Source organism: Manis javanica, chromosome 2, assembly GCF_040802235.1.
Source record: "Manis javanica isolate MJ-LG chromosome 2, MJ_LKY, whole genome shotgun sequence".
NCBI classification, from domain to species: domain Eukaryota; kingdom Metazoa; phylum Chordata; class Mammalia; order Pholidota; family Manidae; genus Manis; species Manis javanica.
The window spans coordinates 48,975,895-49,003,140 of NC_133157.1; the positions used below are offsets into that span (position 1 = coordinate 48,975,895).

Sequence of the window (27,246 nt, forward strand, 5' to 3'; positions counted from 1 at the left end):
AGCTTTCCTGGGCTCTTCTTGTCAGAGTCCTGGAAACGTCTGAGGCCAAACAGGGGGCTCTAGCATGAGCAGTTACAACCTTGGGACTGACCTGTGGTTGATTCTAAGCTCTTACCCTGCGGCTGGTGGCATCTTGGTTGGAATCTGCTCCCCTCCCTGTTGAGCTCTGTGATTTTGGCTGGAAGAATGTCCCTGCCCTCTCTTTGAGCCCTTCCCACCATCTGAGCTTTCCTGGGGTTTTGCTCTGGCATCTCTGACTCATTCCCGCCCACCCATCCCTGGGTCTCTGTAGGACATTGTTTGGTTGTTGGTATGTGAATATTTATAGTTCTAGCATTGGCTTTTTCTTTAAGCAAAACCTAAAACTAGGAAAATAATTGGAATTTCAAGAAGAGCTGTCTGTTGTATTTTTATGTGGCTCCACAAAGTGCGATGTGCTGGGCCAGTTGCTGAGTCTGGCTTTCGGGCTGGGGTCCTCTGGAACGTCTCCCACGGGTCCTCATGGGGACATCATCTGGGCCTAGGGACATGCTGCCTTTTTGCCCAAGTCTGTTTCTGAAGAACTCTACAAATAAAGCTTTTGTTTTTGTCTGTACTTCCCATAGCAGCTTTATGTCTATTAAAATGCTTTAAAAATAGGGAGCTAGGGCCCTTAGAATACTGTAAGAGTTGATTTGAAGGGACAAGAAAGTGACAACTCCAGTAAAATGTCTCATTGTCATCTACCAACCTCCACGCGACAGGGAAGAGTGTTGCACATGCCGAGGTGGCCGTGCATGGTCAGCTCTCACCCAGGGGAGCCACGCACAGCACAGTGGGGAAGAGCAAGACTCAGGCTAAAAAGCTAGACTGACTTGAGTTTGAATCCATATTATACCTGTTGGGTGACCTGGGGTTTCTCTGGGCCTCTCTCTACCCATATATACATGGAGATAATCATAGGGCTCATGTAAGGATTAAATATAGTAATGCTCCATAAATGTCAGGGCCTACTCATAGTGTGCACCCTATGTAGTGTACACACTATGCTAGTGTACACTAGCACAGAGCTACTTCATACTGTGCACAGCCTGGACTGAGGCTACTCCTGCGGCTAAAGTCTGCACCTTACCCCCACAGCTGCCCATGCTTGCTTTCCTTCCTGGAGGTACTGTGGCTTCCACCTTCCCACAACTGAGGGTCATAAAGGAGAGGGTTGTCAAGGCCAGCACGAAGCCTGAATATGTGTTCCTCTACAAACGTAGCTTTTCTGGGTTCATTTCCAGAGCCGGCCTTTCCAGTCATGGGCCCCCAGCTTCCCATGCACAGGTGAACATTGTAATTCTCCCACTTTACCCAAACACACACATAAGTGGCTGGGAACCACCCTCACGCCTGCACAAAACAAGGTGGGAAAGCTGAGCTTAATAGAGACTCAAATGACAAGATTAAAATAAATAGGCTGTATTTATCTGTACAAAAAATATAAATACAGTTTTGTGTTTTAGAGGAGCAAGTGCCTCCTTCCACATTATTCAGCAGCCCTAATAATCTTGTGGTGCTGCTGAGTCACAATTCACAGAACAAACAGTAAATGTACATTCATCTCATGCAAGGAGCATGCTGTTTCCACCCCAAACCTAGGTCCTCCAAACTCACACTGAAACCCACCTCCAACTGCTACAATCTGACACGTGGTGGAGCCGGAGGACACCTGCTTGTTAGAAAATGTGAAAATATTGGCCACTGGGTTTCAATATCTATTGAACCACATCATTAGTAGTATGGAGTCTGTCCTCTTCATTCCATGCATAACTCTTGTGTCACAAATGAATCCCTTCTTATTGCTCAGTCACCCCACATTAGCTTTTACAATGTATTCTATACACAGTGAATAGATCCAGAGTTAAACATCAGGTTCTATTAAAAATAGGAACAATTACAATAATAATTACCATTTAGTTTACAGGAACACATCTGCAGGAAGTTAATAAACAGCCCCCCAAATATTTTGTTTGGATGACAGTGTACAATTATTAATATTGCACTTTTTTATACAAGAAATCCTAATAAATATTCACAAAAGATATACAGACATAGAAACATTCTCTTTTATTTAAATAAACATTACACTGATTTTTAGTTAACATGATTTTTTAGAGCCCATTATTGTGGTGAGGAGGAAAGAGACCCACCTGAACCGTCCAAAGCTCATCTGGGCAAGATACAGTTCAATACTGTCTCCCTGCCCAGCATTTACTTCTGGGCTGACTGGAAAATGCAGCTGTGATGTCAGTGGCGGCCCTGGGCTGAGTGGCATTTCCCAAGTCTGTATGTAAGGGGTGGATTTATCTGAGGGGTAAGTGACTCTGGCCACCCCACCCAGGTCAGTAAGTGGTGGTCACTCAGGCAGAGGTGGCCACAATCACTTGCCCAAAGGCACTCTATGGAATGAGCAATTTGCCAAATAGCCCCAAAGTTTCTATTTTGACACTTGACTTTGCTGCAGCCATTTTACTTTGGCTAACCAGTGTTACTGGACTGTGTGTGCACTTTGCCCACCACTTAGCCAAACTGGTGTATATTAAAACTATAGTGTTCTTCGTCTTTCATTGTGCATAGTGGGGAATGGGCTGAAATGCCTTTGAGGACCATCCTGGAAGCTTCAGTTATCCCTTGGCTCTGCCACCTGCCCAATCATCCTTCCCCAACCTGCTGCCTAAATATGCCTGCAGCTCTCACTGCTCTGGGAAGGGCCCACCCTGTGCCAGCTCTGCAAGGAAGCAATTGCTGTTACCTGATGGATACTCTGGCAAACTGACCCCAGTCTCTGGCCTATAAGGAGCAGCAAAGGCCACATAAGCAGAAAACCCAGTCTATTCATGCTCAAAATGCCCCCGGCCCACACCAGTAGTGGGTTGGTGGACTCTTGATTTGGATAGAGATGCCCAGGGTGGCCTGACTGTATAGGCAGAAAGTTTGCTGTTATGGCATGGGGACTGGGAACTCTACTTCATCTCATGAGGGCACATCACCTACTATGCAGTGTGGTCCCCTCTGGAAGGGCAGCAGAGCTCTGAGCTCCCCAGCCCTGACGCTGAGCCTAGAGAGTGCCAGGCATGCAGGTCCGGGGCCCAGAGGCCCTCAGGGGAGCCTCCTGCCTGCTCACTCCTCCTGTGTCTACCTCTGCTTCTTTGCTGAGGGCCACGCAAAGACTTCCTTTAGCTTGTGTCCCCTCCCTCCCTACTTAGTTCACTGCTTCATGTGCGCCGTAGGCCTGCTTGGATTGTTGCCTCCACCTCTACATATCTGTGTTTTGAGTTCTCGCAGCTCTGTGCGCCCCGCTGGAAGAGCTGAGTTCTGGGCTGGGTCCACCTCTGCCCAGTGTCCTCCCCATCCCTGCCTGCTCTCTCCAGGCCCAGGGACAGAGGCAGAGACGCGGGGGCAGCACCCGCCTGAGTTCACAGTGCACTGCCCACAGACATGCAGCTGGCTGTCCAAAGTCCGTCCCTATGCTTCACAACCCTCTGGCATGCTGCCCTTGCGTCTCTTGCAAGTGCTGCTGGCTCTGGCTCCCTGCTGTCCTCAGGGGCTGTGCTTGCCTCTTCCAAGGTCTCTTTGGGACCCAGGGTCAGCAGAGAGCCGGCTCTGCAGGAGAGCTCCTGTTGTCTGGCCCCATCTGCTCTGCAACCTCCTTTAGACCCCGGTCCCTGTTGGTCCCCAACATTTGTCCTCTAGCTAACCGAAGGGAAGACATGCTGAGGTCCTCCTGTTGGGGGTGGGGGAGGTTGGAGGAGGGTGTGTGTTGGGGGGATGGAGGTGGGGAGGGGTAAATAAATAAATAAAATGAAGAAAGCTTAAGTTCTGTCCCAGGGGGCCGCATGAGTCCTTTGTGTAGCCAGGGTAGAGTTCTTTCCCATGCCCTGTCTTCACGCTTCGCCACAAGTTCCACAGCAGCGAGATTTGTACTGACTGAGCTGGCAGAGTTTCAGCTGTTTCGCGTTCTCGCAGTACCTGGTGGTATCCCTGCACTCCACTGGGGGAGGAGTGGAGGGGTGGGGAAATGGGACAGAAAGGAGAAGTGAGACAGAGCAAAGGGCTGAGGCCATCGGGTATCTTCTGGGGTCTGCCTCAGACACCTGATCCCATGCTGAAGGGGCCGCCACTGCCCAGCACTCTGGGCTCGCCTCGCTCCAGAAGGGCTCAGGCACTTGCCCCCGAGGCTGCCCACAGTGGGGGTGGTGCCAGGCCCAGCCCTAGGCCCACTCCGCTGTCTTTGGGATAGCTCTCTTCCTTCCTGAGGGTGCTCGACCTCACCCTCTCCCTGGGACTGCCCCACCTCCTAGGCAAGCCTGCCCTCCCCTGTGGTATTCTAGCAAGTGACTCTGCTCCTGGAGATGGTTCCAGGAGGATGAAATTCTGCTCTGCTTTGAAGTAGCATGCAGGTGAGGCCCTATGGCTGGCACCGCCAGCTAGAACACGAGCACTCCTTTCCCTGTGGGCCTCACTGTCCTGTGTTCTCCACCTACGCCTCTCTACTCCGTGCCCCGCCATGCCTAGAGCATGTGGCTTTCCAGTTCAGTGTCGGTAGAGATTAGATGGTTCTGAAATACAGGTGCTGATTTGGGTTGTAGACCTTTGTGATGAAGACAGTAGGTCTGAACCACTTTCGCTGAACGTTGGTACTGAGACTGGTGACCCGTTGCCACAAAGATGGGCCAGCACCCCATGGGAGAATGGAGGTCCTCCCTCCCAGTGTATAGAAAGCAATGGCACCACTTGCCTATAGGGCATCTGCCTCAGCACTGGGAGTCTGATGCTCAGTGAGGCCCTGTTTGGGGGGAAATTGCACTGCAACATTTAAAAATTCCCTGTTTGCCTCTTGTTTTGTCATCTTCCCTGTGGGGAAGCACCTGCGATTTGTTTTGGGTCCAGGGGAAGGAAAATAAATCCCCATCTAACTAGGATACAAATGCTGGTGTTGGCCTGAGGAAGCTCCAGACTTGAGGAAGGAGGGAGTGAGTGAGTCTGAGATCCCCAGGCACGGGTTCTTGCACAGCTAAGGTGGGTGACCACAGGGCTGGGAAGCAGGAGGTGTCAGCAGGCGGTGGTGTGTGGGAAGCAGAGCCATGATGGGCATGGGGCCAGCTGAGTGGGAGGCACTCTGCTGCTTTAGTGGGAACACTGCATTCTCCTCAGTGGCCTGGCCAAGAGCCATTGTGCAGTTGTCCCCTCTGGGTACCAGCCACACTATTGCAAGTAAGCTGGAATCTGATTTCAGCCTGCACTTGGCCAACAGCACCTGGGTTGCTCAGGACCAGGATGGGGCCTGTGGGGGAACACCAGCCATCTTTCCTAGCCTGGACACATGCACACATCTTTGCTTGCTTGTACGAGGTCTCCCAGGATGCCTTTTTTACTGCTTTCTGATGTAGGGAAAGTGTAACACGCACGCTATTCCTTTTGCAACTATGTGCCCCTCTGCAAACATCCAACTCATGGCCCAGCTCACAGCCCTTGGGAAGCCTGATCCTGTGCTCTGGCTCAGGCCCAGGGACTTCCCTCTGCCCGCTGCCCTGTGGGTATTTGTAGGAGGCTGTCAGGGCGGTGGGGGGCACATACTGTTTTCACACGGAGTGATGTTGCAGCGCTGCCAGTTGGCGGGCCGGGACCCCCAGGAGCACAGGTGATCAGGTACCGCCTTGTTGGTGCGGACGTGTACACATTCCACATGCCGGGACTGGAAGCCATAGTTGCCACAGGTCGCTGTGCACAGGGTCCACAGGCTGACCCTCCAGTGTACATTGCAGGCTTCTGACCAGCAGTTCTGGGTGCTCACAGGCCTGCAGGAGGAAGATGGCAGGGTTAGGATTTACCTCTGTCAGGGCCAGATCTGGGGTGGATGTGCAAACCCAAGAATGCTGGGCAACTCCTTAAGAGCTTCCAGTGCTCTCAGATTTGGGTCCTGATCTCTGCTCTGTTCCTGAGTTGGGTGTAAGATCTCAGAAGATCTCCGAAGGCCACTTTCGCTAAATAGACCTCTGTCTGCTCATCTCTACAATGTCTGTGTCACTGCATGACTGCAGAATGAGCTCTATCTAGGGTGGGGGGTGACAGAGCCAGAACCCAGAACTGGTCTCAGCTGGTATCTTAAGGGTGGGGGTAATGAGCCCTCACCCAATGGGGACATCTACAAGGAAGTATGACAGGGGTTGGGGGCTGGATAGGAATGATAGTTTGAGACTGAGGGACAAGGGCCCTCATCTCAGCATAACTTCTAGAGGGAGGTCAGTAAGAGTGAGGAGCTGGTGGAACCTCTGAAGACTGGTGGCCACTTTGTGGACCTCACTTTCTGCCCACCCTGGGACTCATGCACTTCTCTTGTGCTACCAGGCCTCTTGCTATTAGAGGAAGAGCACCCTCTGCCCCCTTCATCTCCAAAAGAGGAAAGCCTGCCTGGCCTATTAGCTAAGGACAAGGCTACCACTGAGCCATCTACCTCTGGGGAGGGCAGTGGCCTAGGGAGACTGGAGGGGAAAGGGGAGGGTGTCTGACTGTGGGAAGGTGGAGGAGAAATGTCCATTTAGCATCTTTCTGTGCTGTTGGGACAGGGTTTGGAGGAAGGAGGTCCGTGGCTTTCTCTTACCTTGGAAGGGCACTGCACTGCTCTGATGGCAAGGTGAGACCATCCCCCCGTGTCTGGCAGAAGACTTGTCTGTGCTGTACAGCTAGGTGAGGCCCAATGCAAGGCCCATTGCACTGGGAAGCAGAAAAACGTGGCATACATAGTGTTAGCCAAGTCACGGGGGAGGCTGCAATGCTGAGGTTGCATGAGACACAGGATCCTTGTGCAGGGCCTTGTTTGAGGCCTCAGATCATTTAGCTGGCCCACTTTGGGCCAACCAAAGGACATTCACTGGCACCTTTTCTTTTCTTTGTTCCATGGTGGAATGTAAGCTTTCTTATGGTCTGTAGCATTCTGCGAGCAAACAGCTAATGGTAGTGTAGAGCTGGTCAGAGAATGTCAGCTCGCTCCCAGGTTAACCATATGAAAGGTTTCTTGGCACAATGTACTCGGAATGTGGTGGTAAGCTTTAGAGCTGAAGGCCTCTAAATGAGGCCCTGCCCTCCTTTCAGGCCAGAGGGTAATCTGGTTTATTGTTTTCTTGCTAAATTTCATCCACATAACCAAGTCCATCATTTTTTCCCTTTTCTTGGCTTCATTTTCTCCACATTAAACCCAGGACAGCAGAACAAAAGTAGACTTAGGTATGTATAGTTAGTCCCTGCTCATATTCTCTTGCTATGCGTGCATGGAGATTGTTAAGCTTTAGAGCTGGCAGAGCTAGACAGTAAATAGCCCTACCAACAACAACAGTGTCTGGAAAATACAAAAACAGCAGGACCTTAGCGGGTATCTGCTATTTGAGTAGACGAAGGACAGACATCCCTTGGAAGTCATTTTAGAACAAGGCTTTTAGCTTAGGGATCTTTGGTCTCCAACGGGGATTCAGAGGGACCTGCTCCTTAAAATTGTAAGTAGAAATTCTGTGTTTTTGAAAGAATTTTCCTTTTGACCCCCATCACTCATTGCTACTCCGTCAACCCCACACCATCTTGTCTTTATTATTAGATTCTACATATAAGTGAGATCACATAGATCACATAGTATTTTTCTTTGTTTGACTTAGCATAATGCCTCAAGGTGCACATATATTGTTGCCAATGGTAAAATTTCATTCTTTTTTATGGCTAAATATTCCACTGCATGTGTGTGTGTGTATGTGTGTACACATATCACATCTTCTTTATCCATTCATCCAATGATGGACACTTAAGGTTGTTTCCTTATCTTGGCTATTGTAAATAATGCTGCAGTGAACATGGGGTGCAGATTATCTGCTAGAGTTAGTGTTTTTTATTTCTTTGGATAAGTACCCAGAAGTGGAACTGCTGGAACATATGATAGTTAAATTTTAAATTTTTTGAGGAACCCCTATACTGTTTTCCATATTGGCTGCACCAAGTTACATTCCCACCAACAGGGTACAAGGGTTCCCTTTTCTCCACATCCTTGCCAATGCTTGTTTCTTTTTGATAATAGCCATTCTAACAGGTGTGAGGTGATAGCTCATTGTGGTTTTGATTTGTATTTTCCTCATGATTAGCGATGTTGAGGATCTTTTTATGTACCTATTGGCCCCTGTATGTCATCTTTGGAAAAATATCTTTTCAGATACTCTGCCCCATTTTGAATTGGAGTGTTTCTTTGGCTCTTGAGTTGTATAAGTTCTTTATATAGTTTGGATATTAGCCCCTTATCAGCTATGATTGTAAATATTTTCTCCCATGCAGGTTGCCTTTTCATTTTGTGGGTGGTTTCCTTTGATGTGCAGATATTTTTAGTTTTATGCTGTCCCATTTGTTTATTTTTGTTTGTGTTGCCTTTAACATCTTGTTGATGATATTTTGAATCTGATGCCAAAAGCAAGAAGCTTCTTCTAGGAGTTTTAGGGTTTTAGGTCTTAACTTCAAACATTTTAAGTTAATTTCTGTGTATGGTGTAGGGTAGTGGTCCAATCTCACTCTTTTGCATATGGCTGTCTGGTAATCCCAACACCATTTACTGAGAGACTATCTTTTCCCTATATTCTTGGCTCATTTTTCATAAATTAATTGACTATATGTGTGTGAGTTTATTTCTGGGCTCTCTTCTGTTCCACTGATCTTTGTGTCTATTTTATGCCAAACCATACTATTTTGGTTATTGTAGCTTTGTAATATAGTTTGAAATTAGGGAGCATTATGCATCCATCTTTTTTGTTCTTTCAGAAGATTATTTTGGCTTTTGGGGATCTTTTGTGGTTCTATACATATTCTATTTTTGTGAAAAATGCTTTTGGAATTTTGATAGCATTACATTGAATCTGTATATTGCTTTGGATAGTATGGACATTTTAACAATATTTTCAATCCATAAGCATGGAATACCTTTTCATATGTTTCTTCAACTTCTTTCATTAATGTCTTACAGTTTTCAGTGGACAGGTCTTTCACTTCTTTCATTACATTTATTCCTAGGTATTTTTCTCTTTTTGATACAAGTATAAATGGAATTTAAAAAATTTCTGATAATTCATTATTGTATATAGAAATGCAACAGATTTTTATGTATTGATTTTGCAATGTACAACTTTACTAAATTAGTTCTACCAATTTTTCAATGTGTCTTTAGGGTTTTTTAAATATATAATGTCATCTGCAGATAGTCTTTTTCTTCTGAATTTGTATGTTTTTATTTATTTTTCTTGCCTAATTTCTCTGGCTAGGACTTCCAATATTATGTTGAATAAAAGTGGTGAGAAGAGGCATCCCTGTCTTGTTCCAGATCTTAGGAAAGGCTTTCAGGTTTTCAGCACAGAGTATAAGGTTAGCTGTGGGCTTGTCATAGATGGCCTTTATTATGTTGAGGTATGTTCTCTCTACATCCAGTTATTTGAGTTTTTATCATAAATGGATATTGAATTTTGTCAAATGCTTCTTCTGCATCTGCATGATTTTTATTTTTCATTTTGTTAATGTGGCATACTACATTGATTTGCAGATGTTGAACCACCCTTTATGTCACTGGAATAACTCCTACTTGGTCATGGCTTATGATCATTTCAATGTATTGTTCAATTTGGTTTGCTAATATTTTGTTGAAGATTTTTAAAATTCTATGTTCTTCAGGGACATTGGGCTGTAATCTTTTATTGTGGCATCCTTGTCTGGTTTTGGTGTGATGGTAAAAGGCTGGCTGCATGAAATGAGTTTGGAAGCATTCCCTCTCTTCTACTTTTTTGGAATGGTTTGGGAAGGATGGCATTATTTCTTCTTTGAATGTTTAGTGAAATTCATCAGTGAAGCCATCTAGTCCTCGATTTTTGTTTGTTGGGAAGTTTTTGATTACTGACTCAATCTCCTTACTAGTAATCAGTCTGTTCAGATTTTCTATTTCATCATGAGGAGTTTTATATGTCCACGAATTTACCTATTTCTTCTAGGTTGTCCAATTTGTTGGCATATAAATTCTTCATGGTAGTCTCATATGATCATTTGTATTTCTGTGGTATCAGTTTTAATGTCTCCTCTTCCATTTCTAATTTTGAGTCCTTTTTCTTTTCTTGGTGAGTCTAGCTAAATGCTTTATCAGTTTTGTTTGTCTTAGAACCAGCTCTTAAGTTTCACTGATCTTTATTTCCACTCTGATCTTATATTTGTTGTTTCCTTCCTTCTACTAACCTTGTGCTCTGTTCTTTTTCTAGTTCCTTGATGTGTAGGGTTAAGTTGGTTGTTTGAGATTGTTCTTGTTTCTTGATGTAGGCATTTATCACTATGAATTTCCCTCTCAGAGCTGCTTTTGCTGCATCCCACAAATTTTGGTATGTTGTATTTCCATTTTCATTTATCTCAAGGTATATTTTCTTTTTTGATCCATTGGTTGTTGACAAGCATGGCATGTTGTTTAAGCTCCACATATTTGTGAATTTTCCAGTTATCTTTTTATGTTTCATATATTTGTGTTAAAAAATGCTGATGTGGTTTTAATCTTTTTAAATTTATTGAGACTTATTTTGTGTCTTAACATGTGATCTATCCTGGGGAATGCCCCGTATATATTTGCTAAGTCCATCTGGTCTATTTAAGGTTGATGTTTTTCTCATTGATATTGTCTGGATGATCTATCCATTGACATAAGTGGGTTATTAACTTTCCCTAATATTATTATATTACAATCTATTACCCCTTTTCAGGTCTGTTAATATTTACTTTGTATATTTATGCACCCTACATAGGTATACCTAAATATTTACATATGTTATAGCCTCTGGTAGGATTGACTGTATTATTAGGTAATGCCAATCTTTGTCTCTTATTACAGACTTTAAAAAAATCTATTTTGTCTGGTTTAATTGTAATGAACTCCTTTAGCTTTTGCATGTCTAGAAAATGTTTCTCTCTCCTTTAATTCTAGGTGGTAACTTTTCTGAGTATTATATTAAAATTTTTGTCTTAGCACTTTGGATATATTGTGCCACTCCCTTCCAGCCTGCAGTTTCTGATGAAAAATCTGCTCATAATGTTATGGGGATTCAGTTCCTTTGGACATTGCTTTTTTTTGCTGTTTTTAATGCTATTTTTTTCTGAGGTTTTATCCTGTTCTTTCATTTAGAATGTATTCCTCTGCCTCTTCATTTTTCTTGACTCCATGTTGGCTTCTGTACTGTAAATGAAACAACTACCTCTTGCTGTCTTGAAGGAGTGGCTTCATGTAGCAGATGAACCATTGATGTCCAACCCTTCCCCAACTCTCAAACCTTTGTGTTTGTCCAATGTTCACAGTAGTTAAGGATGTGCCAAGCCTGAAGCATGCCCCACAGGCTAAAGTTCCAGACAAGCAAAGGGGCACTGGGGGTTGGTGGGCGGGGGGAGTGTGCTTCAGGGTGCTCTATGTGCAGGTGGCAGCCTACCAAGAACCATCTCTCCAATTGCTGCAGTGCCATGGATTCTGGGAATGCAAGCCCTGGTGGGCACCAGACACATGTAGAAGCATCTCTTTCCTTCTGGGAGATACTGGTGCTCAGCAGAGGGACAGTGTAAAGATGGTACCCACCAGTGTCCATCCCTGGAGAGTGTACCAGCAGGCTTCCAGATATGCATGTGAAATTAGATGCCTGCCCTGTAATATACAGGCTGATACTGTGATATAAGAAGGTGAGTCTCCTTTAAGTCTGGGTGTGACTGGCTTCCTCTGGGCCCTAAAGTGGGTACGACTGAGCACATGGGTCCTTCAGGAGTTGGCCTTAAAAGTTTAGGTGCTGAATGTGAACTTTTGTTCTTTGGGGTAGAGTCTGGGTTTTGAGCTTTGGTTGTGGGTCATAGTGCTAGGGCTAGAGTTTGTGTCCCAGCCTCTCCTACCTGCTTCTATGTATAAGTCATCACTTAGCCAACCTTTAGGTCTTTAAAGGAAATTGTCCATGGGAGGAGGTGAGTTCAGGATTTTCCTACATCACCATCATTAACCAGAACCCCAAATCTTGGGCTTTTTGATATTTTTCTACCACAAGGCTCCAGATTTCATCAGCTGCTCAAAGGTTAAGAAGCACTGAAGAAGAAAGATTGAAGGTAAAAATACTCCTCTGGGTAAGGCAACTACGTCCAAAGCAGGTTACTGCTCCTGTTGTGACTGAGTGTACCAGTCTCACCAACCACATCTGTTTGTATGACCAAGTGGTGCTCGAAGGTGTGAACTCAGAAGATAGATAGGCTCTGAAAGGCCCCAGTGTGATACAATTGTTCACAAAGACCCAGGGTTAGAAAAAAATGGAAAAAAGTACCCCCTTGACACTAACTGGGAGTTCTAGTTTTTAAAATTATTGTGATAAAATATACACATCTAACTCTGAAAAGCAATGGGGCTCACATCTGAGACCCACAAGATTGCAGTGATCAGGGAGACAGCTTTGAAGGGTCCAGAGGAAGCTGATCACACCCAGACTTAAAGTAAAGGAGGCTCACCTGCTTCTATTACATTGCCAGCCTGTACATTACAGGGGGCAGGCATCTAATTTCACATGCACATTTAGGAGCCTGCTGGAACACTTTCCAGGGATGGAGACTGGCAGGTGCTATCTTTATACTGTCCCTCTGCCATGCTCCAGAGCACCAGTATTTCCTAGGAGCTTCTACATGTGTCTGGTGCCCCAGTCATTGTGGCTGCCACCCAGGGGACACCCCTTGATTGCCTGGTGGCCACCTGGGCTTATATTTCCAAGATCCATAGCACTGCACAGACAGTAGCCTGAGGATCCCCAGTCTACACCTAGTGGACTGTGGAGCTGTTCCCCTCCTGCCTCACTCCAGCTTGCAGGCATCACCTAGAGAAGGGCTTATATACTAACCAGGAGCCCTGAGTTTTGTGACTGCTGCCCATGTGTATGCATGTACATACACACACAATGGAATCTTATGTTAGTCATAAAAGATGCAATTTTGCCATCTGTGACATATATGGTCCTTAGGGGTATCGCTGTAAGTGTAATAAGTCAGACAAAGAAAAATACTGTATGATTTTCCTTATATATGGAATCTAAAAAAAAAAACCCAGAAAATAAGATAGATCAGAGAAGAGATTGGTGGTTGCCAGGGTGTGAAATGATACGGGGGAGAGGGTTCTAAAGTACCAACTTACAGTCACAAAATAAATAAGTCATGGAGCTATCATGTACAGCATGATGACTATAGTAAATAATACTCTATTGCATATTTAAAAGTTTTCATCACGGGAAAAAATTTGTTGTTACTCTACTCATGTGATGAGCACTTCTCAATGTACACAAATATCTTATCATATGGTATATATTTCAATTATACCTCAATAAAAACCATCAGTATCCAAAGCTCTAGTTGAGATCTGCCATATCAGAATTTTCATTTTTAACAAGTTCCACATTAAAGCTTGAGAAATACTTGCCTAGAGTGTTTAGAAGAAAGGGGTGAGAGACTGCTTTTTCTCTCTTTAAGGAAAAATAATCACTGAGAATGATCAATGTTCACTGTATGTCCCCTTGAGGCACCTCAGTGATACAATGCAGAAACATCTCCCAGGTGCAGCCAGATCTGTTCCACTTGTAATTTCACAAACTGCTAATAAGCCTTGAGGGCCTCGGGGCTGAGCTGCCTGGGGCTGCATGAGAGGGGCTTTTCCAGGTAAGAGAAAGAGGATATCCCCAGGTGTGGGAGCAAGCCAGGGGCTCATACCTCCTTGATTACAAAGCACATATATTAGGTCAGTGGAAATGGGGGATGGAGTGGTTGAGGCCCCAAGGAGCCTGGGGCTGAGTATGCTGGTAGGCTGGCCTTGAGCTTTATCCCTGGACTCACCTGGGGCATAAATGGCTTATGCATTTCAAATCAATGCTGTGGGCACATTTACCCCAAATAACAGTTGATCCTAATTAGAGATGGCCAGTGTGTTAGTTTAGGATATTCCAAGTGACTGTTTGTTTCCCAAAGAGCATGCCTCAGGGTGGGGATGGAGGAACATGAATATAGTAATATGTAGATGGCCACGTCGTCGAACAGGCTAACTTCCCCCCAGCCATTCAGGAACATTAGTTCATACACTTACCCAAAGAATTAAGAGCCTTGTAGTTGTCTGGCAGTGTCCCAGCATGCCAAGCTTAATGGTCTGTTCAGACACTTGACCAGTGAGAAAGTATGCCTGAGCAACCAGAATGGTCATCCTAACCAGTTCACACTAACCTCCAGCAAACCACAGTAGTTGCTACTGCACAGTCGGTGAGTGCCGGCTGATTATCAGTCCCGACAGGTACCTCCTAAATGCTCAGTAGGGTCCCAGTAGCTTTTGAAAGTGACCCAGCTAGGTTTCAACCTTCTCGCCTTCGAACAGTGGTTCTCTGCCCTGGCTGCACATCAGAGCACCCGGGGAGTTTCTGAATCTTGCTCATATGCTTGGACTGCATCCCTGGACAATTGACTTTTAGAATCTCTGGGAGATACAAACTAGATTTTGGTCTTTTAAGGAAGTTCCACCAGTGATTCTAACCATACAACCCAGCTGAGAACCCCTGGCTCAGAACAACAGTACAGTCTCCACATGGATCTCATCAGCCTAGCCAGGGAGAAGAGGGGACCTCACAGAAAATTAATCTGAAGGGGGACACTGTGTGACAATGATCTGAGAAAGGGAAGACCTCAGTGGGAAGGGAAATCAATATTTAGGAAGGATATTGGGCAGGGTCAGTTGATTAAAAGGTCAGTCATCACAGAGAATATAGCACTGGTGGCCTTTTAATTCCTGTCCTGTCAGGGTTCACACCTTCAGATTTATCTTTCAAATAAAACCCTCTCACCTGGCCCCAGCTGGAGAAGGCCCACTCCACACAGAGCTGTTGGTTACAGGCCTGGGTGTCCACTGGCCGCTTGGCAAGCTGCATGCACATGTCATTGGACACAGGAGTGGAGATCCCAGAGGCTTTCAGCTTCTGACAAGTCACGCGGCGGGTCTGGACACCGCCGCCGCAGCTCCGGGTGCAGGCGGACCAGGAGGTCACCATCCACCTGGGAGGGGGAAGAGAGTCAGCGCAGCTGCAAAGGGTCAGGCCTTGGGGGGAGGCATGGCGCCTTGTTCTCTCAGAGGAGTCCCTGTGCTCACTACATGGCTGCAAACTGGGGGCCAATGTCCTCTTCACAACAATATATACTTGGAGTGGAAGGCTGAAAAACAGCCCCCTAATGATAGTCTGTGGCAGATCCCTGGAACTTGTAAATGTTACCTTGTTTGGACAAAGGGTCTTTGCAGATATAATTAAGCATTTTGAGATGAGATTATCGTCATTATCTGGGTAGGCCTTTAATGCCATCACTGATGTGTCCTAATAAGAGAATGGCAAAGGGAGCATCAACACAGAAGAGGCAGTGTGACCACAGAGGCAGGGGAGGGAGTGAAGGAGCCAGAAGCTGCAGGGCTGAGGCACAGACTCCCCCAGAGCCTGTGGGGGTGGTGTGGTGGTGGCAGCCGTGCCGGTACCTGACTTCAGACCTCTGACCTCCAAAACTGTGAGAGAATAACAGAATCAACTGCTGTTGTTTTAAGCGACCAGGCTTGTGGTAATCGGTTACTGCAGCTACAGAAAACTAATACCATTTGGAAATTTACTAAAAAGGTGCATCTTGAAAGAGTATTCTGAAGGTCAGTTGCCTCAGCTTAACATTGGCCCAAAAAACTATGAACTTGCTGATGGAACACTGGGAGGACAGTCCCTTAGTTAGTTACAGGCACTGCAGTTCTGGTACTTTCTAAGGCATCCAGGTATGTGGCCAAAGAGGGACTTTTTCCTGGGGAAATCAGATCCAAACTGTCTTGCCTCCTGACCCAGAAGGCAATCTGGTTCTCACGTAAGTCAGTGTTTTATCTCCTAGTACCTTCTGTATTTTCTACCTCACTTTAACCCATATCTCATTTGATTTTAATTCCTCGGAAACATGCAAAGTTCCTTCCAGATTTCTGGAGCAATTTCCCACCTCCATGAGTCATAATCCATAGGTCTTCTGCCTCTTAGAGGACTGCAGGCATGGTGAAAGTACTTATTCTCAGAATGTTAGGTTCCACCTACAGTTGAGACCCTCAGAAGCCAGACTGTCACACATGGCCTTTCTCACAAAGCCATGCTGGAAGCTGGGAAACACTCTGAAACCCTCCACCCACATACAAGCACGTGGGGCTTTTCTCTGCATGGTTGTACCCTGGGATAATTCTCAAAGAGGAGGGGGAAGTGGGGACAGTTTGAGGAAAATACTGAGAAAAGATGTGTTGCTCTCCAGCCATTTCATTTGATCTAGAAAAAGTCTTTGGTTTTACTGTCTGAGAAAAAAACATTGTCTAAATGAAATGGTTACCTGGGCCACAGCGGGACTTCCCAGTACTATTAAGAAGATGACCAGGGTGATGCTTGTATTCAAAGAAGGCTCTGAAGTGCCCAAGCAGCCTGGTGGGAAAAACCAGGTGAAGGTGAACCTGTGGCCACTTCCTAAGCTAGTGGTGCTGAGCTGGCTGTCAGGAGAGGCAAGTGGCTGGGATATGGAGCAAATTCCTCCTGAATCAGTATCTTGACTTCTGTAGTTTGGTGGAACTTCTCTGCTCTATTTGCCCTGGAGAGCGATGACTGCATGCAGATTTCCTCCCCAGAGGGGCAGAGCCTCAGAGGAAGCAGGCCAGAGGATTCTGAAAGCTCCTGGGTGCGCTGAGACTGAAGCAGACACAGCCCTTATTTCATCTGCAGAAGTAAATGAGGCTGATTGACTCTGACCATCAGCACAGCAAATCAAAAAGTCCCTGGCATGTCCAAGACCTCTTCTTCATTTCAAAAAGCTTGGCAAGGGGAGTCTTCCAGTCTCTCATATCCCTGGTGAATGTCAGGCCTGCATTTCAACCAACTTTTACTTCCAAATATACATTTCAGCACTTTTTCAGGAGCAAAAATGGGGGGGGGGTTGAGAAAAGAGAGGTACGGACTATGTTACGGTTCAGGAAGGGTATAAAAGGACATTAATCATTCCTATGGAAACCTTCCCGTCAGCAAGTCAAACTGCTGATATTAATGAGTGTGCTTCATATTTCATTGAGTCTCTCCTCGTTTCAGCTGCTCCTTATGCCTCAGCTGGCAAAACACAAGCTGTTGCCTCACAGTGTATGAAAGTCCACAGATAGGTAGTAAAGGGGCATTTCAGGGCCTAGCGAGTCCCCGTGGGCTCACGGTGCCAGGCTGGTGCTAGCTCTAAGCCCGTCCATTACCCCAGGGGCTACAGCCTGAGGACTGGGCATCTGCCACTCACCGTGAAGGGCAGTCTCTCCGGTTGCAGGCAATGGGCTGCATAGCAGGGCGCACTTTCCCTGCGCAGTGAGCAGGGCTGACCTCAGTGCTGTTCAGGAGACACCTCAGGTGGGGCTGCTGCACACCCCTGCTTCCACAGGAGGCTGAGCAGGTCACCAGTCGGTCCACGGACCACCAGTAATCTGTCACAGGAGGAGGATCAGAGGTGAAAGAAGAAAGTGACTTCACTTCTCAGCAAGGAGATGTAAAAATATCAGATACTTAACAATCATTTAAAAGTACATGTTCAAGGTGGGTCATGTAAGACACCACCAAAGAAATAGCCCCATCAGAGAGTTCTCTTTTATGTGAGACCATGATGTCAGTAAGAAAGGCAATTTCTTTGAATTTTCTATTTGGGGGCTTGGGACTCACTGGTAGGAAAGCTGCTGAGTAACTGTGGGCTGGTCAATTGTGAGTGCTTATTTGCAAAGATATGTATTACAAATCTTGCAGATAGGCACTGGCTTCCAGCTTGCAGCAGAGAATGGTGGACTGGCAAGAAAATGGAACATGTACTTTCCTGTCTGGAAAGCCAAATGACAGGGAGGATGTTCAAGGAGAAAACCTGTGTTCTCAGAATAATCTCCCACCTTATGTGCTATGTTGGCATAAAATTCTGTCCGTCCCCACAGAATCCTTGATTTTTGAATATATGCAGAAGTTTGCTTTTCCTAAAACTATCGCCCACAGGCCACAGGTAGACTAACCTATGGAAAACTCAAAAGCCCCACTTAGTTTCTGTAACAAGGCCAGTTCAGGCTCCTCTCCTACTGTTTTGGGCTCTCCTTCTTGGTGCAGCTAATGCCAGGCCCCTCCCAAGGGCTTTCTGACCTGCCTGTGTTCTGCAAGGTTTGTGCATGAGCCACACAGGCTTCTCAGTCTGCTCTCTGACAGGGCTACAGGAAGTGAGCCTGGAAGGCATTCAGCAGGTGACTGCAGCTGAAGACTCTTCAGGATGATCAGCAGGTACCAGTACCAGCCCCGAGTTTCCAAGGCTGGAAACAATAACTCAGCCGCTCAGATCAAGAGGTATTTTTCAACCAATCCAACAGAGAAAACTTGCATTTTCCTAAGAGGTGACTTTGCAGGCATATGTATGTGCATGCATGCATGACCTTCCTAATTAAACTAGCATAAAGGAAACACATTCGACTTTGATATATGGTGGTGTTTCCCTGGTTTTAAGAAGCCCCAACATTATGAGCAGAAGGGCCTGTAATGAACACAGCACTAACTTTCCCAGGTTCTGCTGAAATGGGGCCTGGTGGCATTTCTGAAGGGCCTCATTGTATGGAAACATGGTTCAGTTTTAGTGTTCATGCTCTAGGAACTGTTGGAGATCAGAAGGCACTTTGTTTTACTAGAGAATTAGATTCCTAGGTAGGCTCTCTTATTCAAAAAATGAGTCAGGCACCCAAAGCCTGTAGGTTTTCTTACCTTGGATCACTAAAGAGGCCTTCTGCATGAGCGTCCCTGCCTCATTCTGAGCAAGGCAGCTGAATTCTCTTTGAGACCCACCACTGAGATTTGCAACTTGGAGAATCTGTCCAGCTGCCAAGATACGATGCTTCAGTCCTGTGACAGTGGCAACTGGCTGGCCACCATGGAACCAGGTGATATTGGGGGTAGGGTGACCCTTGATTGGACAGCCTAGGAGGAGAGGAGAGGTAAGCCATTGATTGGTAAAGCCAAGAGGGACACATACCTGATGAGCTGTTTTACTGTCTCTGTGGCTCTAGAGGCTATCATACAGTGTAGCCTTATCCATGACATTTTTCTCATGCTTGTCACTCCCAAGCAAACAGGACGTTTTTATTCCCTGAGATTCTAGGAAGGTGACTATTATTTATTTCAATTGAGTAAAAATTCTGGGAGAACACAAAGTGCTTATTTCTATGTTCCTATACTAACCTTAAAAAAATGAAGCAATTAATATTTACTCATTGAACATTTTCTCAAGTGAATTAGTTCCTATATCAATTTTATACTGAAATATTTCAAATGCAATGAGCTGAAAAAATACATACTATATGGTAATAGTTAAGAACCAAACTTCAATTGGTAAAAGTCTAATATCTGCTTCCATTTTACTCTTTATGTGATTTACAAGCCAAAGAGTAGAAAAACAATTTTTTAAACACTGATCTCATTTCTCTTTAAATCAAGAACTTGAGCCTTCTGACAACTCTTACCAAACCTCCATTGGGCACATATAATATTATACTTATCTCTATAGTCAAGGAACATAGTTTGATACATTAAAATTCTAAAATATTAAATGAGATATTGTACCTACTCAAGCTTTTGTAGAAAAGAATTAGTAAAATAAACTGACTGCAACTGTGAGGGAAAGCTCATTTTCTTTAGAGTATTTGTTTAATTTGCTATTTTTTGTCTCCAGCAACTTAGGTTTTACAGAAAATTGTTTAAAACAGATGATACATCATTCAAAATTACAGATACTGAAAGTACAAAATACAGAGTATTGTCAATATTATAATAACTGTGTGTGATGACAGATGGTAGCTATACTTATGGTGAGCAATTCATATTATGTATAAATTGCTGAATGACTGTGCCATGCACCTGAAAATATACTATGTCAACTATATTTCAATAAAAAAAAAAGATACTGTAGATTTTCCCTCAGTTCAGTTAGAAAAAATACCGATTTGGTGCATACTGTTCTAGGGACAGTTAAGACTATCTTTTCTCTTGAAAGGAGATCTTAACTGGTACAGGATTTTAAAAAAGCACACTAATAAAACATACATAAGGCAGAAATGATGAGATCTATGAGACATAAAGATGGCCACCTGCAAGGATGTTGTGTCTATGGATCTGTACAGAGAGGGAATTTTAAAATTAATATTAGCTTGGTTTCTATACTAAGAGCAACAGTGTTAGAATTTGTATAGGACAGTGTTAACACAGGGAAGGCCCTTAGAGATCACCTGGCCTACTACAGAGGAGGAAACTGAGTTCCAGAGATGTTAAGAGTCATTCCCAAGATCAGGTGGTAGGTTTTTTGATTCCTTGCCATGTGTTCTTCCACCCACACCTGCTACTTGTTAAGCTGGGTGCTTGCAATTTGCCTAAGCACCTTGTTATCTCCTTCCTTTGCTCCATTCTTTTATTCCCTTGCCTTCCCTCCCCACCCCAGTTTTCACTATAATTTGTATAGGTTGAAGCAGGTAGAGCAGACTACTTTGAAGAAGGGCCTGGAAAAATACTATTATATTATAGGAACTACAAAGCTCAGGGTGGGATGTAGTTCTTACAGGACCCAGTTCTTTACTCCTCTCTGTACTGACTCACTTTGCCATCTAACTTTGCAGTGCCCTCCCATGACTTTGGATTTGGCCATGTGACTACTTTGGCCAATAAAACAAGTCATATGTTACACTAACAGCAAACAATCTGAAAAAGTAATTAAGAAAAAAATTCCATTTACAACATTATCAAAAAGAACAAAATACTTGAGAATAAATTTAACCAAGGAGGTGAAAGATACATACATTGAAAACTAAAAAATGTTGCTAGAAGAAATTAAACCATAAGTAAATGGAAAGGTATCTCATATTCATGGATTGGAAGACTTAATATTTTTAGATGTCAATACTCCTCAAAGTGAACTACACATTCAATGTAATCACTATCCAAATCCCAATGACTCTTGTTTTGCGGAATAGAAAAATCCATCCTAAAATTCATGTGGAATTTTAGGACCCTGAATAGTGAAAACAGTCTTGAAAAAGAACAATGTTGGAAGCTTCATACTTCCTGATTTCAAAATTTATTTCAAAGCTACAGTAATTAAAACAGTATAGTACTGGTATAAAGACATACAGACCAATGTATAGAACAGAGAGCCTCAAAATAATCAATATAGATGCCAAGACCATTTTAATGGGGAAAGGTAGACTTTTCAACAGCTACTGCTGGAAAAACTATATATCCACATGTAAAAATGAAGTTGAATCCTTACCTTATACCATATAAAACAATTAACTCAAAATGAATCAAAGACTTAATAAACATAGAGTTAAAATATAAAACTCTTAAAATAAAGCATAGAGCAGAAGCTTCACTATACTGGATTTGGCGGTGGTTTCTTGGATATGGTATTAAATGCACACCATATAAAACAATTAACTCAAAATGAATCAAAGACTTAATAAACATAGAGTTAAAATATAAAACTCTTAAAATAAAGCATAGAGCAGAAGCTTCACTATACTGGATTTGGCGGTGGTTTCTTGGATATGGTATTAAATGCACAGGCAACAAAATAAAAAATGGGTAAACTGGACCAGCTGGTTCCAACATGGAGGAAAAGTTGACCCAAACTTTACCCCAAAATAATTATACATTCATCAACATAGAAAAAGTCATGCGTCTTCATCATTATGCCTCCCCTTTCCATGACAGTTCCAATGAGAACCAAGTATAGCCAGAAACTCCCCTGCCCAATGTGAGGGTGGGGCAAGCCCTAGAAGACCCTGCCTGTTCCCTTTGAAGCCTATCCCCACTTAGTAAATATTCATCTTCCTTTATATAAAAAGGCTCCCTATAGTTTCTTGGAGGCAACCCCCTCTGCGCCTGCCCATGCTCAACTTGCAGACACGTACTCGTGCTTTTTTTTAAACTCTTATTCTCCAAATAAATCCCTAAAACTCAACTGCTTCTGTGCCCATTCTTAAATTCTTTCTTCTGATGAGACCAAGGACCTGTCTCTGGTAACAAGAGCAAAAAAGGTGAAAACAATGCAAATGAACATGGATGGATGAATGACAAAATGTGGTATATTTGTGTGATGGATATTACTCATCTTTAAAAAGGAATGAAATTCTGATACATGTGACAACACGGATGAATCTTAGAAACATTAAATGAAAGAAGTCAGACACAAAAGGCCAAGTATTGTATGTTGCCACTTATATGAGGTACCTAGTGTAGTGAAATTTACTATGTAAGATAAATTCTAGCCGGAATAAGCAGGCAAAGAGAGGCAACAAAGGGACAGGTAATTTATTTAAATACCCCCGGGTGAGGTTCTATGGCCTTTTTGTCACAGGCCAGAGAAGTCACGCCCAGTTAGGGAGGTGGGGGGTTTATAAGGGATTAGGAGGGGGAGGAGTGGGCAAGCTATCCTAGGGGGTGTGGAGAGGTATGATTGGCTAAAGGTGATATAATAGACAACTAGAAACGTTTTTCTTTCCAAGAGGGAGGAGGCTGACATCCGGGTCTTAGTTGGCACATGAGGATGGAATTCAGGGAGAGCTGTCCCCTTTCCATATATGGCACGGACTTTGGGGTCTGGTCTGTTCTCCCCCTATGGCATCTCTCTGTTCTGTTTGCATGTCCATGTTTTTCCTTTCTCCAGCCTAACACACAGAAGCAGAAACTAGAATGGGGCCTGCTAGGGGAAGGGGAGAATGGGAAGTTATTATTTAATGGATACAGAATTTCAGTTTGGGATGATGATAAAGTTCTGGAGAGGGAAAGTGTGATGGTTACACAACAATGTGAATGTAACTTAAAAAATGGTTCAAATGGTAAATTTTATGTGTATTTTGCCACAAAAGAAGAAATGAGGCCGATGTGGTGGTGTACCAGTTCCAGACCTAGACCTCCAGAGACCTGTGAGCTTCTGCTTGCTCTGATGCCTTTGCCATCACCAGTAGAGGAACATGCCTGGACTTGCCGATGATCCAGAGGAGGGTGAGAGGAATGTGGAGAAAGGCCGAGTCATCCAAGCCGGGTTAAGTTGAGGTTAGTCAGAATAAATGAGTAAGATCAGTTAAGAATACATGATTGTTATTTTAAGTCATGGAGTCTTGGGGATTTTAAAAATGTAGATTTTTTGTTTTTTGTTTTTTGGTTATAGCTAACTGGAAACACCTAGGGATAGGGAGTGGGGGCTTCCAGCAGTTCTTGGCCTATGGATCCAAGGCATGGGGTAAGGCAGAGTTTCTACCTGATACATCTCTCACCTGACTTGTATCTTTTTATTCAGATACTCAGGAAGAGCTGTTTCCTGCATGTTCCTGGTGGCATCCATGCATCTCTATGTAATAATGTACTGGTGCCATTATTATCCTGTTAGGAAATGGGGGTGTGAATGACCTTGAGGGGGAGGGGTATAGCAATCAGTCCACTGGGATCTCTTGGTATAGCAGCAACCCATCCTGTCTAGTCCAAATGCAGTCTGGAGTCAGCTGCTGATTTCATTTTCTAATATGAGGCAGGAAAACTGTATATTTATCTATTCAAAGAGTATGATTTAAAAACTGAAGGTGGAAACAAGTACAGCTTTTCAGGTTGACTTAAATGGGCAAATATATGTCTCCCTATCACATCGGCCTTTGAAGAAGAAAAAGGTGCCTTACACTATTGAGATTCTGGTTCCATGAATTACTCTGTTTGGTCAGTGGGGACACAGCCCTGAGGAGGCTGATAGTCTAAGTTGATAAATAAGAACCTTTCTATTCTCAAGGAAACGAGACATTTGGCCATGGCATCTCTCATATTTAGCTTAACCCCCATTGTTCTAACCCCATTAGGATTTTCTGAGAGTGTTCAGGCACCTCATGCTATTTTCTGTGGCTGACGATGTTACTCATCTAGGAGCCAGGAATCTTAGCTAAGAGGTGCATCTGAATAACAATTACATTCAAAGTCCTCCCTCCTTCTTGGAATCAGAGGCCTTGGTGAGCAGCCAGGACACCTCCCTTGGGCCATTTGGGCCTTGGGTCTTGTACATGTTCCCAGCGCCTTTCAGCCTGGTGCTCCTAGTGTGGAAAAGAAGAGGGGAGAGGTCCGTCCCAGGGCAGGCCCAAAGGCTGCAACTGATGTGGAGTTCCCGACTCTCAACTTGAGGAAGCCCTGTGAGGAGCAGCAGCTAAGACAGATATCTGAGTGACTGCCTTCCTAGTAATGCCTTTTATTCTGAGGCCTGTCAGGGTGAAGACAGGTTTTGTAGAATGTTTTAAAAAGAAAAGCAATTTTGTTATTTTCAAACAGTTACACAGATTCATGACTCTTGAAGAGAACTGTCGATTCAAAGAGGGTTTTCTGGCTTCAGTTTTATAAACAATAAATGATAGCTTTTCACTTATTGATTTCCAAATTGATGTTCTCTTAGACCTTAGGGGTCTGCAGAGGTACCCGGGGAGGGGACTTTGAGAGGGGGTGGGGCGTTAGGGCCTACCCCCATTTCAGTCACAGCAGGATTCTATACTGGGTTTTTGCATAAGAAGACTTCACCAATGGGAACTACTGAATTAGATGATCTTTAAGATGCTTTTAGGTTCCAAGATTTCTGAACATCATCTCTAATTTATCATCCTCACCCTTCTTTCTTCCTCCCCCAGAGAGTCAAATGCCAAGGGTTAAATAAGCTTATTCAATCCATATTGCTCAGATCAATGTGTAGTGAAACTATGCCAAAGAAAGGACTCATGGAAGAGATATTATAAATGGAGGTTAGTTAGGATTAAGATAAGCAGAGATCAGGGATAGAAAGGAGGCAGGGGAGGGCAGTATAGAAGAAACAGTGTGAGCACAGGTGCAAAGATGAGAAAACTGGTGATGTGGATGAAAAAAAAAAAGACCAGTTGACTTGACTGGAATATGGAAAGGCTGGCATGGTGGCTGGGAGTTGCAATGGGGAGGGTCTTGATGACTAGAATCTAGTCTTTTGGGAGCCCCTGCAGGTTTCTGAAGAGAAGGAATGATATGCTCTAGGCTGGCTTTAGAAAGATCATTAAGGTGGTTCTTTGCAAGATGCACTAGCTTGAGACAAAGAAGAGTCTAGGATATCAGTTTAGATGTGGACAAACAATGAAACATATTTGCATAGTTCTATCCAGAAGTGAGGAGGGGAGGGATGGAGGCAAAGAGGAGAAGCTAAAGAGATTGGTACACTAGTGTGACAATTAACAGAAGCAGGGAGGTCAGGAAGAGAAGCTATTCCTTATCCCCACCCCTGGAGAGAAGTTTATTTTTAAGCATATTGACTTTAGAGGTTGTGATGGAACCACAGGATAGAAAAATCCATCAAGATGAAAAAGATAAAAATGGAAGTTAAGTCAGAGGTAAGAACTAGAGACATAGATTTTGGGAACTGATCTCCTTGAAGTCTTCCAGGGATCAGGCCTCGGGACAAAACAGCAGGGAACTCTACCATGCAGCGACTGAAGAAGGAAGAGGGGGTATTAAAGGGGTCTGAGAAGAAATGGTCAGAGAGAGAGAAGGAAAACTGAGACTGTGACACAGAAATCTAGAAAGGAAAGAGTTAAACAAGTTGTTAGAAAATAAGTGACCTAATAAGAATTAATGAAAATAATTGAACATTTTTTACATAAGCCCTCCATCCCCAATTAGGTATAGGTAACTTCGTTCTAACTCATGTTTGAATGATCAAAAATTCTAAGTTAATATAATTGGAAATAAAAGTGTATGATTAAAACTTCTCATTCAGTATCATGTATATTTATTTATCTAATTTAAGAATTTACCTCTCATGAACAACTGATCTTGAACAACTGGGTTATTAAGCAGATAAAGGATTAAAGAAGAGGGTGAATAGGAATACCTCAAATGTTGCAAAACAGGAACAGAGTAGATCATGACCAGAAAACTCTTAAAACCTGACTGGGGATTCTAGCTTCCACTAATGGTGAATAACTTGGTTGGACTAACCTTAGTGCAGGTAACAATCATAAAATCTATGCACCGCCCCCCCATGCCCCCTAAATACCCCATGAAACAATAACTTTTTGAAAGCACTGAAGAGTGACCAAAAGCAGTGGCAGAAAAAGGAAGGGGGTTTATTCTAGAAACTCAGAAACTGCAACAGGTATGATTTGCCAGCTTTCTGCCTGAGGAAATTCCTCAATGCCCATGTGACTCAGGGAGCTGTAAAATTTATAACTTTATTGGCTTGGGATGTTAGAAGAGAGTCTAGTGGCTGTTAGAAAAGCTGGAAATTTAAGGGGGAAAATCCTGGAAGAGTCACAGAGGTAATAAACCTCATAATCTACATAAATCCTGCCCAGATTCTTAGTAGGCAAACTCCAGGTGACCCAGCAGAGAAACAGCAGATAGAGGTTGAAAGAACAGAATGGAGTGTTCACTTGGTGCCCACTGCAGGGAAGATGGAGCTTGGAATTTGAGACCAGTCAAATTAACTGCCTGTTAGAACAAGAATAAACACAGTTCAGAGGAACATAACAGAATCCAGAATCTCTACAATACATCATTTATAATGTTCAGATACAGTAAAAAACCACTAAAGATAAAGAAGTGTGACCCATACTCAAGAGAAACTGAGATTGCATCAGTCCTGAGATGCAAATGTTTCAATGATTGCACAGGACTTTAAAGCAACTATTATAAATATGCTGAAGGACTTTAAGGAAAATATACAAATATGATTAATAAATAAACAGACAGCATATCTCAGCAGAGAAGTAGCAACTATAAAGGCAAATTTCAGAACTGAAATGTATAAAAATATGAAAAATTCAATGGAAAATTAGAGATGGCAGGAGAACTTGAAGTGAACTTGAAGATAGTTCAGAATCATCCAATGTGAAGACCAGAGGGGAGAAAAATTGAAGGAAAATAAACAGAGCTTCATGGACCTGTCAGAAAATATTAAAAGGTCTAATATAGATGTAATTGTAGACCAAGATGGACAGGAGAAAATGAGATACAAAACATACTGGAAAAAATAACATCCAAACCTTCCATATTTTGAGAAAACCATGATGTTCCAATAAGGTTAATAAACCACTGAGGCACATCACAATCAAACTGT

General features: G+C 43.8%; 1 protein-coding gene across 6 annotated transcripts in view; it reads right to left on the reverse strand.

The window, feature by feature from the left end:
* Positions 1–2,068: 2,068 nt before the first annotated feature.
* ADAMTSL1 (ADAMTS like 1) overlaps positions 2,069–27,246 on the reverse strand; it is an 869,288-nt gene continuing 844,110 nt past the window's right edge. For all 6 annotated transcript variants that reach the window (XM_017660035.3, XM_017660032.3, XM_073228449.1 and 3 more), the window contains 6 exons: positions 18,858–19,070; positions 17,380–17,560; positions 14,898–15,105; positions 6,626–6,738; positions 5,602–5,822; positions 2,069–4,015 (listed from right to left, as the gene is read on the reverse strand). In XM_017660035.3, the coding sequence (XP_017515524.3) occupies positions 3,909–4,015; positions 5,602–5,822; positions 6,626–6,738; positions 14,898–15,105; positions 17,380–17,560; positions 18,858–19,070 (1,043 nt within the window). In that variant the 3' untranslated portion in view covers positions 2,069–3,908. The remainder of the gene's footprint in view (positions 4,016–5,601; positions 5,823–6,625; positions 6,739–14,897; positions 15,106–17,379; positions 17,561–18,857; positions 19,071–27,246) is intronic.